General features: G+C 37.3%; 1 protein-coding gene across 4 annotated transcripts in view; it reads left to right on the top strand.

Moving 5' to 3' along the window:
• The window catches only part of AKT3 (AKT serine/threonine kinase 3), a 153,017-nt gene that overhangs the window by 66,072 nt on the left and 68,032 nt on the right, over positions 1–18,913 (top strand). For 3 of the 4 annotated variants that reach the window (XM_059841462.1, XM_059841461.1, XM_059841464.1), the window contains exon 3: positions 12,538–12,663. In XM_059841462.1, the coding sequence (XP_059697445.1) occupies positions 12,538–12,663 (126 nt within the window). Of the gene's footprint in view, positions 1–10,296; positions 10,358–12,537; positions 12,664–18,913 lie in introns of those variants that run through there. The other variant, XM_059841463.1, reaches the window with a different exon arrangement.

The following is an 18,913-nucleotide window of genomic DNA, read 5'->3' as shown; positions in this document are numbered from 1 at the left end:
GAGCCAAAGTGGCCAAGGACTGGGACTTTCCTTCACCATCAGTACCCCTGCCTCGTACCTGATTCGTGCTAGAACAAAAGATGCATAGCAATTAAAGGAAGAGCATGCCTGTGTGAATGTTTACTCTGATTTCCTGATTGTGAGATTTTTGTTTTTTAAGAAAAAGTGCTCACACAAGTTTGGACATGTGTCACAGCATTTAAAGAGAGGTTGGCTTTTCCTAAAGGTGCTGGTAGGATTGGGTGCTGAATTGGTGGAAGAGTGGCTGCATTGCCATGGTGCAAACCACTAGTTTTGTGGTGAGTTAATATCATTCTAGGACTGTGGATACAGAAAGTTTGAAAATCTTTTCCTGAACTCTTTTGAAAATGCGTTCCTGTTAAATGGCTAATATTCTGCTATTGGCCATTTGTGTTGTCAAACCCTTTTGTCATAGTCCTTCTTTTGAAAGTGAAGCCTAATCCAGTCTTTCTCTCCTTGCTCTGCTTCTCTTGCCTCTCTCTAGCTCTGGTTATTTCTCTGTGTGTATGTGTTTTGTCTCTGAAGCTCTTCTGTTGTCTTGTCATTTTTAAAAAATGTAGTTATCAAAACTGTAATTTATTTGTTTACCTTGGAATAATATTTACAGTGTTTGTAAAATTCTGTAACTTTACAAATGAGAATATTTTCCTTTCCTCTCAGTGGTGCATACTTAAAAGAGGGTTATATTAATTGTTCTTTAGTGGTTAATCTAAAACTAAACAGTGTGTGAGCATTTCAGGTTATTTCTGTAACTGTTTATTAATTCAAGTAATTCTTCACTGTATTTTGTCTGGTGTTTCTCAGCTCACTGGCATGGAGTTGCCACTCTGAAATTCTTCACATTCCTAATAAACTTGAATAGTTTTACTGTCAGGTAGTATATACAGTGGTAACCCTAGATTCTTGTATATATTGACTGAAAATGCTCCTAACAGAAAACTGTCAATCTTCATAGATTGAAAATTGCCTATTAGACTATGTAATCCTATTTTGATCTCCTTGTTTTACTCAATTTACTTTCTCTGTTCTGTTCCACCACGTGGTTTTTTTTTTTTCATTCACAGAAGTAGTTTTTTTAAACTTATTAAGAGCTTTTCTTAAAAGATGAAATAGATTGTGTCAATCTCCATCCATTATATTTTCTTGACATACTTGAAGATAGCCCATATGATGGGCATCATTTTTCTACTCAAAAGCAGTGTTGCCTTGTTTATCTTGTGTAAGTTTGTGTTACTTGTGTGATTAAAACTAGAATTTTAAAGAGTTTTCTTTGATTGCCATCCAGCCAAGTGACTTGAAATTTTCAAGGTTTTTTTAAACTGTTTTTTTTCTTTTTTTCCTTGGGGCTGTGGGATTTAGAATTTAGAATCCTTCAGTCAAACTGTTATCAGTGAAGGATAGCTGGTTTCTGCCTGTAGCTTTCACCTCACTTACAATGTCTTAGTAACTGGGGATGTATTCTGCCTAGTTCTGGGACTCTTTAGTACCTAACAGTCAGCTCCAATACCTCCTTTTTGATCTAGAGTGACTGAAGGTATTTTTCTGTTACCTGAAGTCGATTCTGCTGTTGACTTCTGAGGTAAAAACCAATAGAATGAAAGCGTTCTGGTTTTTTGCAAGTCTATTATGCTCAGCTGCAGACTTCATTTTGTGTCTGGTTAATTTTTCCCCAAATTTCCAACTCATAATCTGTTCAAGTTTTTTTATTTCCCTTGCTTGGAAGTTTACTACATCTTATTTTCTGAAAGCAGCACTTTAAGATTGATTAATTTTACCATTTCACTGCAGTTGTTTCTTTCTGTAAAGAAACCTACATTTTCCCAGCTCCACTCAGCTGGTTCCCTATCTTGTGTGATTCCATGATGATTTGGTTGTAAGAATGGGGTGAAAAGCTGGAAGTATGTCCTAAGGAGCAAGCAGATCCTAAGGGCTGGATGGTGTATTTTCCAAATTTTGCAGGTCCTTATGAATTTAGCATTTGGTTTATTAACAAAAATATTTCAAAGGATGATCCAGGAAGAAAATGGGGGTGAAGGAGAGGGAGTGCATTTGAAGTCTTTGTCTCCCTCCCGTGCCCTGTGTTGAAGTTCAGCTTCACCTTTAATTTACTGCGTAGTTCCTGTCCCAAAGATGATGGAACTGAAGTATTTTGTGGTTACTCTTAAAGGGTTCTTGACTTAATTCCTCTATACTGCGTGGATGAGAAGAAAAATACTTCCTGCTCATACGTTTTAGAGCCAACAGTATCAAGGAGTATTAGCGTCAATAAATTACTTCTCTGAACTTTATCATGTGTGATATTTAGCCAGTTTGAGAGAAATAAAAAAAGTCCTTGAAGTGGACACTATTTAAATTCGGGGGCATGGGATTTTCCAATTAATTGGATTGCTATGGTAGGCCAATATATTAAGCACAGGCAGTTTTGCTGCTAATTACACCCAACTTCTCTGGAGTATCGGATATTCAGATCCATTTTATGAATATGGTAGGGAGAATAACAACTGTAAAACAAAGCACTGTGCATGTAAGTGACTGTTAGCGTGTATTTCAGAAGGGATAAATGCTCACCATATGGTACAATTACTGTGTCCAAGTTTTCAAATTAGCTTCTCTCATCCTCCTTATTACTGTCTTTAAAAAGAGAGGAAAAAAACCCAACATGATTTATCTACTCTGCAGCAGAACTCTTGACGCAAAACAGCAGCCCAGTTCTGTCCAGTTTTTTTTTCCTAGCATAATAGAGGCTGTCGGACTTTTTTATACTAATTACTGTGTGAGCCTCAGATGAACCCCCTTCAATTCACAGGGCTTTGTTAAGGGAGGAGCTGTCAATGTGTCTGCCCGTTTGCAGCTGTGCTGTGGCTTTAGCTTGCTTAACATTATGCTGCTTTTTAGACTTGACAGAAGGGATTTTTTTTTTTTTTTTTTTTTTTTTTTTTTATTAAGGCAAAGCAGCCTTGTAGCGAAATGGTTTAAGCAGCTGCATTGTGGGGAAGCACAAAGAAGTTATTATTGTGTCTGTTTAGGGGGGTTGGATGGAGGGGGGAGATATTCGGCTGCTGTTGATGCCGATTGTTGACTTGCCATCTGCCAGATAGGGAGAAGAAAAAAATGACAGCTCCAGCAGGGTGTTCAAGAGGTTGTTTGGAGAGACGCATAAACATGTGCAGATGTCGAACTGAATAATGGCAAGAACTTGAGACGGTTTATGATGCTGCTGTTGTGTGTGCATATACAGAATGAATGTATGTGGAGATTTGGTTAGGAGGAGGGTACATATTAATTATCATTGTCCCCCACCGCCTCCTTTACTTCTGTTAATTAGTTCAGGAGTTTAATATCTTCCCTCCCTCCGTTGTTTATTCCTAAAAAGAGCCTTTTCTTGCAATAGGGAAGAAAACTTCTGATTTCTCCATGTGGTGAGCTTAAAAAAACCCCCAAAGCAACAACTTAACAAATTTGGTACTTGTGGATGTAGAAAGAGTAATGTAGTTATTTCAGTCTCAGACATTTGGGGGACAGGTGCTTTGCAAGTTCTTACATAGCTTTGTCTGTCTGCTGCAAGACTGGTACATTGCATACCCCTACTTCTGCATCCTGAGCTTTTCTTATGCAGAAAGTGCCAATTGGTGATTGTCTTGTATTATAGACTATGCAGGGGTTAGAATGAGATTAGCAACTAATTTTCTCTTTCGCTTGATCTTATTTTCAGTTTGTTCTCTGAAGGCAAGGGGCTGGTCAGGCATAACTTACATTTTCCTGTTTGACAATTGCACGTAAAATAAATTTGGATCGCTCCGTAGGAATCTAGTTTTCTTTCTTTCACTAAAATCCTTTCTTATTTCTTGTTCAGTGATTATGGTGAGTTTCCAGGATACTGTGGAAGAAATGTGAGAAAGGATGTAAGCATAGAGGGAAATTAGGTTAGCCCAGAAAGGCTAAATGAAAGCATTGTTGTACAGGTGATCTCTTACTTAGAAGATAAAAGTGGAAACTTTAAATTAATGCATTTTCTTCTCTAATATTACATGACATTCAACATTCAGATACCTGTATTGAACTGAAAAATGGGAAGAGTGATTGAGGTGCATTGTGGATATGGATTGCAGACATATCTTCATGTTATCAGTATGTATCAGGGTTTTTTGGTCATTTACAGCATGACTTAAATATTTTTGGAATGAACCTAACCAGTGCTTCCCACCAAGCCCTTACCAGAAGTCAAGGAACTCCTTTTTATTGTTGCTTCCATCTTAAATCTAATAAGCATCTGTAGGTTGATAACAATAACTGCTGATGGGAGCATTTGATGTGCCCTTCTGTCATCGCTGTGGCAGAGTGGGAGATGTCACTTTTGGATTATGTCAGTTTTAACTGAAAATTCAGGTGTGGCTGCCTCCTGCCCAAATACCAATTTCTGCATCTGAGCCCAGACAGAGGTTACCAGCACTACAAATGGAGATTTGCTTTTTGCCTTTTAGTTGGGTTGTTGGTTCTTCTTCCCAGAATTGTGGTGTTTTATGTGTTCCATCACTGCTAGTGGGAAGCTTAGTTACTCTGGGCAGTGCTGCAAGGCTGCATATCATGAAGCACTTCATGCAGCCAAAGAGATCTCCTGATGTGTGCAGCAGTAATGGGGTGTTCCAGCTCAAGCACTTTGAGGAATGCTTGGGCTTATCTCATACTGATTTTTGCAAATGAAACAGGCTAAGTGACACAGCAAAAGGCTTGACTTCAGTGATGTGCCGTGAGAAAGTAACCTAGGTGAATGGTGCTGCTGCTGGCTTTTTGGCACCTAGCAAGTTTTGAGGCTAAGAGCACACCTAGTGCCAAGGAGAAAGTTCAGAGGAGCTATTTTAAAATTATTACAATGTGCCAGTTTTAAAAGTGAGACAGTTTGCTTTGTGCAAACATGCTAGCAAGTGTACCAGTTGTAAGGGGCAAAAAGTCCCATAATTTTTGACAACTCATGTATCTGATAAAGAAGCTCAGTTTAATGATAATGCTATTGTCAAACTCACCATATTCTTTTGCAAACAACGGACAGTTGGAAATCTCTTGCGTAAAACTGTGTTAGCTGTTTTACAAAACGCTGTAAGTGGATAATATGAAGATGTTTAACTCAACTTGGCCACATGTAAAAAGCATTCGTATTTTAATCATCTGACTTAATACATTTTTACCAAGTACATGAATTTAAATTGTTGCTGCTGTAACTGAATGTCTTATTTGCTGTAATTTATAGATTAATATTTGTATACTTGTCCTACTCTTAAAATGTTTTCAAAACCTGAAAAAGATCCTTTGGTCTACTAGCACTTAATAAAAGCAGAAGAAAAGAAAGTAGTATTTTTTCTGTTATACAAAGTACCACTTGATGTTGATAGTGCTATATTAAAAAAATATAAATAATTTATAATATAGCACTAAATAAAAATAAAATATATAAATATTAAAAAAATTAAATGTGCTGAGAACATTAGCTATAAAAATATGTGAAACAATATTTAGAATGCTTGTGTTTACACAAATACAGCTTAACACTATTAAAAATAAAAACCCCTGCTCTGTAAACCATTTAAATAGTGCAGCATTTTTGGCCTTTTATCCTATATTGCCTTGTTCAAGGGAGATATTTAGAAAATGTGAGCAGCACTCCTAAGTGTTTCCAGAATACAGACCTTGGTTTTCCATTCGTGAATAGCAAGCATATTTAGAAAATATTGATCACCTTTGTTGCTCAGAGATGCTGATGTAATACAGGACTCTGTTGTTCCAGACAGCATGTGCTAATAGCAACTGCTATTTAATTTATTTATTGTTCTAATTCTTATCCTTCAAGAATGAAGGGGAAGTGAGAGTGATGTTGAAACTGGCAAGTTTTTCTTCCTGCTGGCTCGCAGTGGGCATGGTAAAGGTCAATTCTCAATTTGTCAGGATGTCAGCTCACTCAGTATTTCTGGTATGATTTTTTAAAAGGACAAAATTGCATGCATATGAAAATGAACATTTATTTTCCATGTGTTGCCAAAACACATTGGTAATTTTGAGTGGATATTGTCGATGCCCAATTTCAAAACTGCATTTATGTGTGAATAATGGTGTGTCTGTCTCTCTGTTATTGAATACTTTCCTCTAGATTTTTTTTCGTGTTTTAGAGAAAAGATTATTAATGCAACAGGAAATCATTGAATAAATAGCAGGGGCTGAAGTGCTGCTGCATTTGTACAAGGCAGGACAATGACTCACTCCACCAGTCTTAGTGAAAAAACCATGGTGGCTAGTGATTTGAACCCTAGAATCCTGGAATATGTTTGTACATTGCATTCACAACCTGAGGGGAAGAAAACCCCTCAGTAAGAGCAGAAGAATCTTTCCATTGGGGAGATTGGTCCTCCCCATCACTTTAGGTGCAGAAGTGCACCTGCAACCATGGAGAGCTGCTCTGTGGCTTCTCCCTGCCTGCGACTGCACCTCTGCTTGGAAGGAATCTGCTTTGCTAGGAGGAGCCCTTCTCCTTGGTCACTACTTAGTGCTGCTTCAGGAACAAAGAATCTACTGTTTGCCAGCTCTTCAGTGCATCTGGGCTGGCATGGAGGACAGAGGGTTGTCCCTGTTTTCCTCCCCCCTTGCTCAGCTGAGGCACTTCTGGAGCTCACACCCGAGGCTGCTCGCTGCTTTCCGCAGAATATTTCCATCTGTGGGGTTTCCACTGGTTTCTGGCCAGATACCTGTAAATAGCTGGGCATAAATTGAGCAGTCTTCTATCTGAGCTGAATTATTGACATGTTGTGGACAGCGAAAGGTACTTGAATTTTTCACCTAAACTTCCCAATTCGCAAGAAACTTAAAAGGAAACCTACCTGTGGTATAAGCTAATGGCCACATGTATCATGAAACGTTTCCTGTTTCCCAGCTGGGACTGGAAAAATTCATTTACCTAATTCAAGTACAGATGTGCTCAAAATGTCATTCAGCATTACTGGGAACTGTGGGAAAACAGTTAGTATAAATAAATAATCACCATCTCACAGTGTCAGAGAGAATCACAAAGTGGTAGTTCCAAATTTTGCTTTTCTTTGAACTGCCAGCAAGTACTTTTGAGAGGGCATCTAATAAAAATACCTTTTAAAATGCTAAGGCATGTTAGGAAAAATCAGTTTCATTTAAATTTTTACTATGCAATAAGATTTTGTAAAATACTTTGCTTAATATATTATTACTTACATTAGACTGAAGGACATAAATTATGAGGATTGGTATATCTTTTAGTAATCTTAAACATTCATTTCTTACAAAAGCTTTGAACTGTGCTTCAAATTTCTTATAATGAAATTAAAAATAAGTAAATATTCTAACAGAAGTGCTTTGCATTTACTTAGTGTCTACTGACTTAATCAAATAGTCTGCTGATGCTTCCAATCGTGTGTTAGGTAACACTGCCCTCAGAGGGCCAAGGTAAGGAAATTCAATCTCAAAACCACTGGCACTACTTCTGATAATTTTATTTGACCTGACATTAATTACAGTTGTTTCTTTAAAAAAAAAAATTGCATATAATTGTATGATTTACTTTATATAATGTTGTTTAATGCACTTCAATAAATTCAGTTTTTTTCCTATCTATTTATTGAATGTTATTGTAGGGAGTTTGGTCTAACAAAAAAAGTGCCTTAAAAAAAAAAAAAGGGAGAAAATGTTTGTGTAATATTTCTATTAAGTCCATTTGAGTAAATTGATGAAACAGACAAGAGGCAGAATTTTGGTGTGTTCTCTTTTTGGAGGGTTTTTTCCACCTCCTTTTTTTCCCCTCTTAAATCTCACTTATGTCTGTGTGGCAGCTGTTGCTTCTTTTAAGGAAGCAAGTTTTTGAACTCAGGTTTCTGTTGCTTATCAGCACTGTATATTAAAGACATTTCCTTCACACCTCTGAAGCCATTTACATATTGAAAAATGTAGATGTTTTGCCAAAGTGTTTTTTTAAAAATACGTTTTAAAATAAAAAGATTAATTTTAAATTACTGATTAATTTTTCAATAATTGCTAAATTTCCATGTGCTTAAGGATTACAAATGGTGAGACTAGCAACAGCAACTGCCGAATCGGAGGTGAAATACGTGTTTGAAGAGAGAGTTTGAGTTGTGAGGTAAAGTAAAAAAAATTGCAAACTTTTGGGTGATACATTTGTCTAACACAGATTTTTTTTTTTTTTTTTTTTTTTTTTTTTTTTTTTTACTACTCATACGATTTCTTAGAAAGCTCTCTCTCCTTTCTGAAGCTTCTCAGCAGCAGGAAAAGTACCAGCATTGCATCACTGGAATAAATGTATTTTGTGAAATGTCCTGGAGGCAGGTTTCTTGTTACTGTCTGTCAAAGGCAAAAAAAAGAAAAATCATTAAGGCTGCAGTACAGGGGCAAATAAAGAGGCAGCCACGAGGGTCATGTTCTAAACAAACCTTCATTAAGCACTCTTTGTTGCTGTTGTTAGCCAGTGTATTATTAAATACAACATTAATTAAAGAGTTGCATGTTACGAGGGTGCTTTTTGCATGAAGATCAGATTGAATTTTCATGTGTTTCATGAACATACTGCTGTCTTACTTAATCTTTTGGGTGTATTCTCTCAGTAGTTATTAAAAAAGCAGACCTCAACGGTATAAAATTTGTATTTTGTGTGTACGTATTTATTGTCTGTATGTATCAGCAAGATGCATATTCTAGTGCCACTTTCCTCAAGTAGCTTCAAAAACTTTGCCTAGAATGAAAAAGATGTAGGATATACTTGGCTTTCTTTGCTGCATTAGTTGCAATTAGAGACCTCTTCTTACTGTCTAATAAACTGATCCTAAAAGAATGTGGTTTTCAACTTAGAAAGGTGTAAATTTCGGCAAAACAATAATTTAACTTACATTAACTCAGCAGGAAGCAGGGTACAAACCGATTATTGCTCTATGGCAGATCCACTGCTTTTTTAAATACTGCAGCTCCATTTTATTAAATTGTCAGAATATCTTGTGTTTTGGTTAGCCTGCCTGAACTCTCTCATAGAATTATTTTTCACTTGATTTAAGAAATTCATGAGAATTTCCTCTAGTTTACTTGTGTTGAGGTATTTAATAAAAATACATTGTCAATATCTTTAAAGTGATTTAATGTTGATAATACTGGGAAATACCCTTTTTAATGCAGGGCTGCTTAGTTAGAAGACATGTGGAAGTGTTTTTTATTTTCAAATACTCTGCTTTGCTTTAGCATTTTTTGTATGGTGAATTTCTTTCAAGGGGTATCAGTAAGTGTGTGTATTAAGAAGTATGGGCTAAAATGTTTTTCTATCTTTAGGCAGGTTATGTAAAAGGAATGCAGTTATAAGAGAGCACCTGGAGTGCATCTTGAGAGCCCTTAACCCACTTGAGCAGCTAAGTACACTGTTCACTGATACCGTTTAGTCTTCAAAACTGTTCACCCATTTGTTAATTAACTTACAAAATAAATATAAGGCAGATGATAAATATTCACCTATAGGCCTTGGAGGGGAATTAGAATATTGGTATTTTCAAGACAAACCCAAGGTTTGTGCGTGTGCATGTTTGTACAGATGTTTTGAAAAAGTAGTCGGAGCATGACTCATGTTGGGAAACCACTTGGGAGAAACATTCTTCCAAGAAATATGTCTGTGAAAGAAACATATGGATCCTTAGGAAGCCATAGTGTTTTACAATTGCTTTTATATTGCTTTTTCTGTGTCTGGCTCTAGTTTGTAGAGTGAAGACAGAGGTACAGCTATGCTCATAGGTAAACTGCTACATACCTGTCCTATGATTAGTTTCTATCCAGAGCTGGTGACTCTCTTCAGAGGAGCTTGAAAGTGCTGTTCTACTCCTCTAATGGTTCTTCTCCAGGCATAGCATCAGCTGTGTAACTCAGCAGGTGATTAAAAATCTGTCCAGTTTTCTGATGAAGAGAATCTGTGTTTGGCTCCTGCTGGGTACTCAACCTAAAGTGTTGTCCTAAGCAGTGAAGAGGGAGTAAGTGTGTGCTGGGTCTGTGAGGCCACCTGGTAGAATGGTCTCCTTTTCCTACAGGTTTCATTCTGGAGAGTGTATGTCAGCAAACAAAGGCTGCCATTCTTTCCTGAGTGACTATTAAGTGTACTTACCTTATCAGCCCTGATCCCTAGAGCAGAATCTGCTTATCTCCCTCTCCAGTTTATTCCTTGCAGAAAGGAGGACTCTCTTTGAAACCCAAGCCCTTGGATGGCTGACCTGCTTTAGGCCTGTTGATATTGTCTCCATGCTGCCCTCGAATTCTTCAGCAGGTGTAGGTGCCTGCCTTCTAGGTAAGACTAAGATCTGGGTAGACTGCAAACCCAGTAACAGGCACTTTCTCTCACTTTACTCTTACAATGAAATGAGAAATAATTTGTCAGAAAAATACAGAAGATTCTCTTTTTCATCTCTTTAAGAAGACAACTAGGATGTTAATGTTTTTAAAACTTACATCGGATGATCTGATACATAAAGTTTTGTTTTGGCTTCAACTATTGACTCCATGCAAATTTCATAAAACTTTTTGCAGGGCATATTTTAAATATTTTTAAAATGTGACTCATTCCTTTACTTAAGCCGATGGTTATTTCATGTTCAAGTATTCAGCAAACTTAATTTGTTGCTTTTCATGTAATGCTGATACAGTTTTTCACTGTTGTTGGTATTAAAGTTATGCATTTGTTTTCCCACACTGCATTTGTGTTTCTTCTTCAGCTTACAAAGTATCTTGTACCTGCTTGTTTTGATTTGGTTTTTGTTGCCTGCTTTCATGTTAACTAGGATTTCCTGCTGTGAAATGGGCTCAGACTGGAAGTATCAGTAGGGATGTTCCCAGCCAAACTAGAGCCAGAGGCCTGAGTTGAAGCTCTGCGTCAATGCAAATGTAGCTAGTGCCATATCTGCTCTGTTCATTTAGTGGTCAAATTAAGTCACACTTGGACTTTCTCTACTCTTTCTACCTATGTGAAAATGTCTGTATAGCAAAGTCCAGCAAGTACCCTGCTATTTAGAAGCGGGACTAAATAGGAAGAGTTTTGCTACATAAGTCAGCCTGAGTAGCCCAGTGTTAATTATTCTTTTCTCTTCTCCACCCTGTATTCCATACCCGCCTTCTCTGCTTAAATACACAAAAATTGGGCATGTTAGTGGCTGCAGTTGGATTTGTTAAGCCATGGGTATTGTCAAAATCCTTACAAGCTGTGCTCAAGTTCATCAAGGCCATGTCAGCAATTCCCATGTTGAACTTCAGTGACAATTAGTTGATTGCTGTGATGGAAAGGTGAAGGTGCAATGAATGAATTCTTAGATTACCCTTTAATGAAGTAACCTCATTGTTAGATGGATATAAACTTCTTCCTGACTTTTGAATGGCCTAAAAGCTGTGTAGCTATGGCTGACAAGGTGCTGAGGTGATAAAGGGCACTGCCAGGCTGGGGCTTAGCCCAGGAGAAGTGCAGCCCCCAGGATGGTTCATTCTGAGCGTCTCACAAATGGTGAGAAGTCCTAGGTTCCTTGTTGGAAATTCTGCATTGTTAATACACTTTTTTTTTCTGAAAATATTCACATGTATAATGATGAAAGTGACTTTAAATAAAGCTTTAGTAGTAGTCATTATTTACTCTGCAGAGTTTATAGAAATCAAAGATGAAGGAAGTTGGGCAAATCTAAACAAACCTGTACTGAACTGAGTAATTGCACTCCAAAAATGAAATTGTGGTGTGACATTGTAAAGCATAATAGTATTAAGGAAAATTTTTACCCTTAATAGTAAATAAGTGGAATTAATTAAGGAGTTGTGTGTTCTGTATATTTCTGATCATAAATTCCTCATAGATTCAGGATGCAGAATCTTTTGCTTGGGATGGGGTAGGGGAAAGGTGGCATGGTAGGTTTATTGGTGGACTTACCTCTTAAAAGGTAATTGCCTTCTACTTTTTCTTGTTTATTCCTTTTGCTTTCAGTTATATTTTTAAAGTATATTTTGTGTAGGTTTTCCCATTATCTTCAATTTCCTTGTATTTGCTTAGTGTATGTTTTGAGAAAATGAATGGCTTTTGGTTTGGCTCAGCAGGGTAAGTGTAAACCTTGTAGCAGTTTAGATTTCATTTGGTCATTAAAAGTCAAGCTGTAGAGTTTGTTTTTTTTCCCTGAAAAAAAAAATTAATGATTTATGGTGTGAGCGTGCACGATATTTGGAAAGTATAGTGTGATAAAATTCAGAATTATACGACATTAGTATTCCATACTTGCAGCTTCTTATTCCAGAGGCATTGTTGTAGAGTCCAGGCTTACCCTTGTAATTCAATTTTCCCTTCTTTTGGACAGAGTTAAGGTTTTCTCTGTAAATTGAAAACATCTGAAAAGATTTTGGTATAATTAATGTTTGATGCTGATAATATGATATGTTTTTTAATATTCAAGTTTGGTTTTTTCCTGCAGTGTTAATGAACTTTTTTTCCTTTTCCTTTAGGAGAATATATAAAAAACTGGCGGCCAAGATACTTCCTACTAAAGACAGATGGCTCTTTCATAGGCTATAAGGAGAAGCCCCAGGATGTGGATCTGCCATATCCACTCAACAACTTTTCAGTGGCAAGTATGTATTTCCAGTATTTATTATTCTCTCAGCATATTGACAGATTATCTGCTACATATTGCTTCGTGTATAATTCAGAATTTATTGGTAACACTGCAAGTTTAGTGCCATGTGCCATACTAATGCACCACTAATCTTATATCCAGCTCTACAAGATGTTTTTACAGTAGCATTGAAGAACCATTTTAAATGTTTTTTGGATGTCTAAGTTCTCATTTTTTGTGTGTGTGTCTGAAGTGTCTCTAAATAACAATGACATTTGACAAATGATTGCTGTAAGAAGAACATTCCTGGAAGGTTTACCTTTATTTAGATCACTGACCTCTTCTTTGTTTTTCATTAGTATCTCTGAATTCACTTGAAAACTCAAATTAATTAGAAAATTATCTAGACTTTCAAATGACACAAAATCATGCTAAGTTATTTTTCTCTTGGATAATCAGGTAATCAGCTCTCCAGCCTGGTTAATGAGTAATTTCAAGCAATCAGACAATTTGCATATATTAACAAAGCCACAAAGTGTGTATCTGTTGGATAAAGTGAAGATTGCGTGTTTTCCAAGAATGTTTCTAAAAGACAAATTTGTAGGGTTTTTGATCAGTCAGGGTGAGATTGGTGTGTGTTTCTGAGCAGAAATGAAAGTATTTGAGGAGAAAAAGGGGAAAAAATCTCTCTGAGCTGCAAATATCACAGCTAGAAACTTTCAGAGGAACAGTAGAGAATTTACCCAATTTCTTTCAAAATTGTCCCAAGTGTACTGCAATACAAAAAGTGTCAGTGTTTAGTTTTATGGAGGAGTATAGGAGCCACCACAAGAGCATTTATACTTAGGGAACGAGTTCCCTTCCTCTTCACTGCTGAAGATGGAACAAGTGCTATTGAGACTGAATTTTCCTATTTTCTTGATAAAATTGTACTTGAGACTGACTCAGCCTTTGTTATACAAAGTAATTTCTGTGTACAAAGTAATTTGTGTATTTTATTTGGTAAGAAAATAATCTTGTGCTCCAGGCCCATGTCTCATCTCACAGCTAGAAGAGGAAAACTTTGCATATTCTGATTGCAATAGAAAATGATATTGATTGTGCAAACCATCTAATAGCATTAGAGGCTTATTTTTCCTTGTTGGTATTCAGCATAAAAGCAGTGGTGTCTTAAAGTTGTTCATATGAGTAGGAATTGACTAAATCGTAGGCCACTATTCATTCCTTAGTTATTGCTCTGCATATTCTAACTACTCTTTTTTAGCAGGTAATATTTTTTCTAGATATTTGTTCCCTGGTTTGCAGCAGAAAGACAATTTCTAGAAATACAGTGGGCTTTTTTGTCCTGCTTTACCATGTTCTTCATTGCATATTCTGTCTTCCCTTGCTGCAGCAACTAGAAGGGTGATCCAAATGGTAGCTCTGCTAAGCAAAGAAATACATAATTAGCAGTTATTAAGCATAATTACCAGTGTGTTGGTACTGGTTTTGGTTGGGGTTTTTTTGGTTCCCAGAGGTTCTGTTATGTAATTCTGATATTAGAATGCTGTCCCTGAACTTTGCCTTGATGGAGATGGAAAGATTTCACATTGTTTTCCAAAATGACACCATCACCACCCCCACCACCCCCCCACCAAAAAAAAAAAAAAATCCTTTCTGCAGCTAGCAAGTCTCATAGGTCTGATTTTTAGGCTGTGTAAGCTAAAGCATGCAATATTAATTGAAAAAATCCAGTTTTGATAAGCATGACTTTTTCTGTTTTTCTGGCAGGAAAAGGCGTAATTTTATCAGAAATGTTGGCTGATCAGTGCAAGAATAGGGAGATGTAACACTCATCAAAAGAATCTCATGAAATTAAGTGGAGTGCCTGTGTAGAATTCACAGGATGAAAAGCAAACCAGGATGGTATTACACTCTAAATTGCAAGGGACTGTAAGTTTTTTATCATCTATTTTATCTGTCTGAAGATGAGATCATCAGTAGGGCAAATAAACAAACAAAATTGCTGTATGAATGGATCACATCTCATGGGAAGTACCTGGTAAATGTCAAGAACTGGTCTCATGGCCTCTGATCCAAGAGTTCCTGAGCTGCTGCAGTAGGTTTGTGGCCACAAGCAGCGCAGCATATTTTTCCTGTAATAGTGAAGTACGTTTTTCATAAATTACTAGCCAGGCAGATGGAGTGTGAGATCACTGTTAATACCATCTTGATTAGGTTGGCAGGGACTTAAAGATATGTCTTTACAGTCCTATCTTCATGTAATCTTTGTAGCTATCTGTAAAGTGAGAGTGTGGTCTCAGTCTACTTTTTGCTCTCCAAATGATAGACATCTTTGGCTCTTGCTTGCAATTTGTTATTTAAGCAGAAAAGGCCAAGGCTGTGGTATTATTTTCATAGTACTGTTGGAGTTAAACATTCAGTTCTACTTTGTTCTACAGTTCTACTTTGTATGATTCTTGTTGCGTAGTTTAAAACTTTCTTAAGCAGCTCTGTCAAGCCAGTTACTTCCATTGTGCAGATACTTTCCCACCAGTGTCCCCTGCCTTCTACACCTGTGACATCAGCTTTACGTTGCAAAAGTAAAGCTCTTTCCCAGGCATAGTATCATTTCCCCTAGTGTGGGTCTCTGATTCCTTCCAAGGAAAAGTTAAAAGTTCCACACCTGAGCATTTCTCTTTCTTTGGTCTTTTGTCATCTGTGAACTCCATTGGGAATGAGGAGAAGGCTGGAGAGAATGAAGTTATTTTGCAGACTGCTAAAAGTGCTTCCAGTGATCAATATGTATTTGCTAATAGAGCCTTTTTCATTGAGGAATGTTTTGTCATAGAATGGGGTGTTCAGAGGCCTTTTCCTTGGGGTGTTCTGGGAGGAAATGTACGGGGAAGGCATTTGGAAGTGTGTGTGTAAACAGATGGACTCTTTACTTGGAGAGGGAGAGACTTGAGGCAGCACACACGTGCTTCCGTCCATTGCCAGCCACCCAAAACACAGGGGAACCATGTGGGCCTGTAATGGAGATGAGGGATCTCTCTTCCTTGGAGCACTGAAGATGAAACACAGTTGAGTGAAGGGTATGACAGAGTGGGGCTGTGTGGAGCTGAGCCCTGGGGAAGGACACAGGCTGGCCTTAGGTGTCCTGAATGGACTTCACCCCCCTGTGGCTACTACTCTCCCAACTTTGGGTGCTGGGAGAAGGGAAGGCAGCCATGGGCACCCTGCACTGCATCTTGAAGCTGTTGCAAGGTTGCAGGGTGAACAAATCAGCCAGATTTGGTGATACTGAATAGTGTGTAGGAATCACTGGCTCCTCTCCTGTGGAGCCAGCTTATTTTATACCTAACAAAACCACCTTCTTTTAAATGGGAGTTGTGAGAGCTGTGTATTTGAAGTAGGCTGTTAGTTCCTTCATGCTCATGCCTTGACACTGAGACTCACACAGAGCTCTGCCTGGTATCTTACCGTGCACTTGAAGATAGATGAAGGCGGTGTAATTACATGGGTGGGAAGTTCATTGTGAAAACTTAAAACCGGGTGATGCTGGTTTGCAGGGGTAAATTCAGAGGTGTGAGCTTACTGGAATTGTCTGGTTCAAAATCAGTTCAGCTCTTTTCAGGTAGAGAGGAGCAGTTGCAAGTAATCAAACTGCTGTAGCTTGTACAGATACTCTTGATTGACTGAGTCATGGTAACTGAGTGGGTGTGCATTCCTAGCCCACTTCAACTGCAAAATAAAATATGTTAATTTAAATTGCTTTTGCTTAGGCATTTATGCAGTCAGAACCAGTTTAAAAATAATTTTGGATTCAGTTGGTATGACTTCTCTGTACAGGCAAAGGCCTGATAAAAAAGTCTTGTCTTTTAAAACACCATTATGCTTCTTTGAGAACAAAACTAATACTCTGGGTAACAGGATGTATTTCCTCAATGCCCTCCCACCCCTCAAAAAAATCCAACATGGTCTCATAATGCTGTTTTCAACTGGCCCACTGCTGTATAAGTGGAATAAACGCTGCTTTATGTGAACCACTTTGGTCTTTGTCATCATTATTTGGGAAAGCAGAGTGGGGAAGAATTCTACTTCAGTTCTACTTGAGGAACATTTGTGACTTCACTGATTTAAAAAAAACCCAACGTCTCCCATGGACAGTGAGTGTGTAGATAATCACACAGCACATTTGGGATGAAGTGTCTCTAAGAATTGGCCTTTTGCCTTCATTTTGATCTTTACATGGGGAATAATTGGGAAGAGCTGTATCCCTTCACAGTATCCTTTGAACCTTGGCCAAAAATGATGTCACCTGGAACTTTTTTCCTATCTTGAAAGATAATGCTTTCTAAGCACTCTGGTACTGCTACCCTTTTTTATTGTCCTTAAAATAAAAGGCAGTTTATTATTTATTATTACCATGAAAAGGCAACCTTTTATAAACTTTATTTTATTTTTATTTTCTCTGTGGAAGTGATTATCAAGAACCTTGGCTATTCTAAATAGAGAATCTGTGCTACTTTTTCCTAGTCTTAACTTTTCAGTGGGCCAGAGACAAGATTTTATTATTTTTAGGATCTAAAAATCTTCAAAACAGGGACATTGAAAGGTTTCGGGGGAATAATGTTAGGATTTAAAGAATTCTGAAGACTTTTTTAAAGAAATGGATAGGAAAATATGTATGGGTAGAAAATGGGTAGGAAAATATGTATGTCTGTTATAAGTGAGAATAATTAATGTATCAAAATACTTCAGCATTAGACACGACCTTGTGTGCAACTCCAGAAATAACTTTTCAATGAGATTTAAGTCCAAACAGTAACAGTCCAGTATGGTAACAAATTTAAAAAAATTTGTTACCATACTGGACTACATGAACCCAGAGATAAGACATAACTGTACTTATAATTACAGTGTGAGTTTCATTCCAAAGTAATAATAGTAGAATTGAATAAGTAATCTTCATTCAATACTGAAAACACTTGTTGAGAGAAAAAGTCAATGTACATGTTATATACTGCACTTGCAAATACATCTCTGGAAATTCAAACTCAAATCTTGTGTATAGGAAATGTTTCCATCTCTGTTAGATGGAGAAATAATTGGGAGGCTTTAACATTGCTTTATGAATGCTTTCTAAGCTTTAACATTGCTTTATGAATGCTTTCTAAGTGGTATAGATGGTATCCTGTCCTTTTGACTTCGAAGTTTGTAGCCAGACCTGAAAGTTTTTTTGCCAGTGTGATATACCCAGCTGCCTAAATAAAACTGGGGTGTTTGCGTGAAAGACAGAGAAGGACTAATAATTTTACTGTCTTCCATTAAAACAAAGTAAAGCCTAGGCAAAACCCATGCAGAAATCTTCTATTTCCATTCTCCCTCTTTGCATGAAGGGACAAGTGACAAACTGGTTGTAGTGGCACGAAGACATAGGTGCTACTTTGGTACTTTTTGAAGTATTGGAAATAAAAGACTTGGCAGCATGATGAACTGCACAAAGTTTGATCATTTACATCTTCAAGGAATATAATTACGGGGTTTTTTTGACGTATTTTTGTTATATTATCAAAACACATATAAGTACTTGCCATGAGCCAAGCCCCACAGAAGTGGGATTTTTACCCATACAGAACAAAAATCAGTCCCTGCTCCAAAATACTAAAATTCCAAATATAAAACAAGTGACAGCAGATGGATGCAAACAGATGGGGGGAGTATGAGAAAACTATGAGACAGTATTAGCCTGTAGTACAGGCAGTGGTCTCAGCACATCAACAACTAATCCATTGTCAAGGTTAGATTTTTACTCTCATCTCCCTTCTTTTCCTCCTCCCTCCTTTCCTCCCTCCTGTTTTTAAAGGCATGGTGAAGGAGAGTTTTAAGGAGGATTTTAAAGAGAGCTAGTATGACAAACAGAGAGAAATTAGAAATTCTTTAGAGAACTGATGATGAAATTGTAACAGTAAAGGGATGGGTGGCATTTTGATACTGAATAAAAAATGATAACAAGGATGAGAGTAGGCTATGGGGACAGACGATGTTGAACAGCACCTATATTCGATGTGATAGAGCTGGGTGAGAAATGGGAAATGCCCAAAAGAGAGGGATGTGGTCAATTGAACAATGGACAAGAACAATATATTATGAACAGTTTTGGGAATAGCATTTTTAGGGTAAGCCTGTATTTGTTTGGATAAAAGAAGAGATATTAAATTGTTCACATGAATCTCTGTGTGACCAAATTTAAGTTTAGGGTGATATTCCCCCTAAATAAAATG

Source organism: Haemorhous mexicanus, chromosome 3, assembly GCF_027477595.1.
Source record: "Haemorhous mexicanus isolate bHaeMex1 chromosome 3, bHaeMex1.pri, whole genome shotgun sequence".
NCBI lineage: Eukaryota > Metazoa > Chordata > Aves > Passeriformes > Fringillidae > Haemorhous > Haemorhous mexicanus.
Note: the sequence above shows the minus strand (reverse complement) of the source record. Positions and strands in the feature narration are given on the sequence as shown.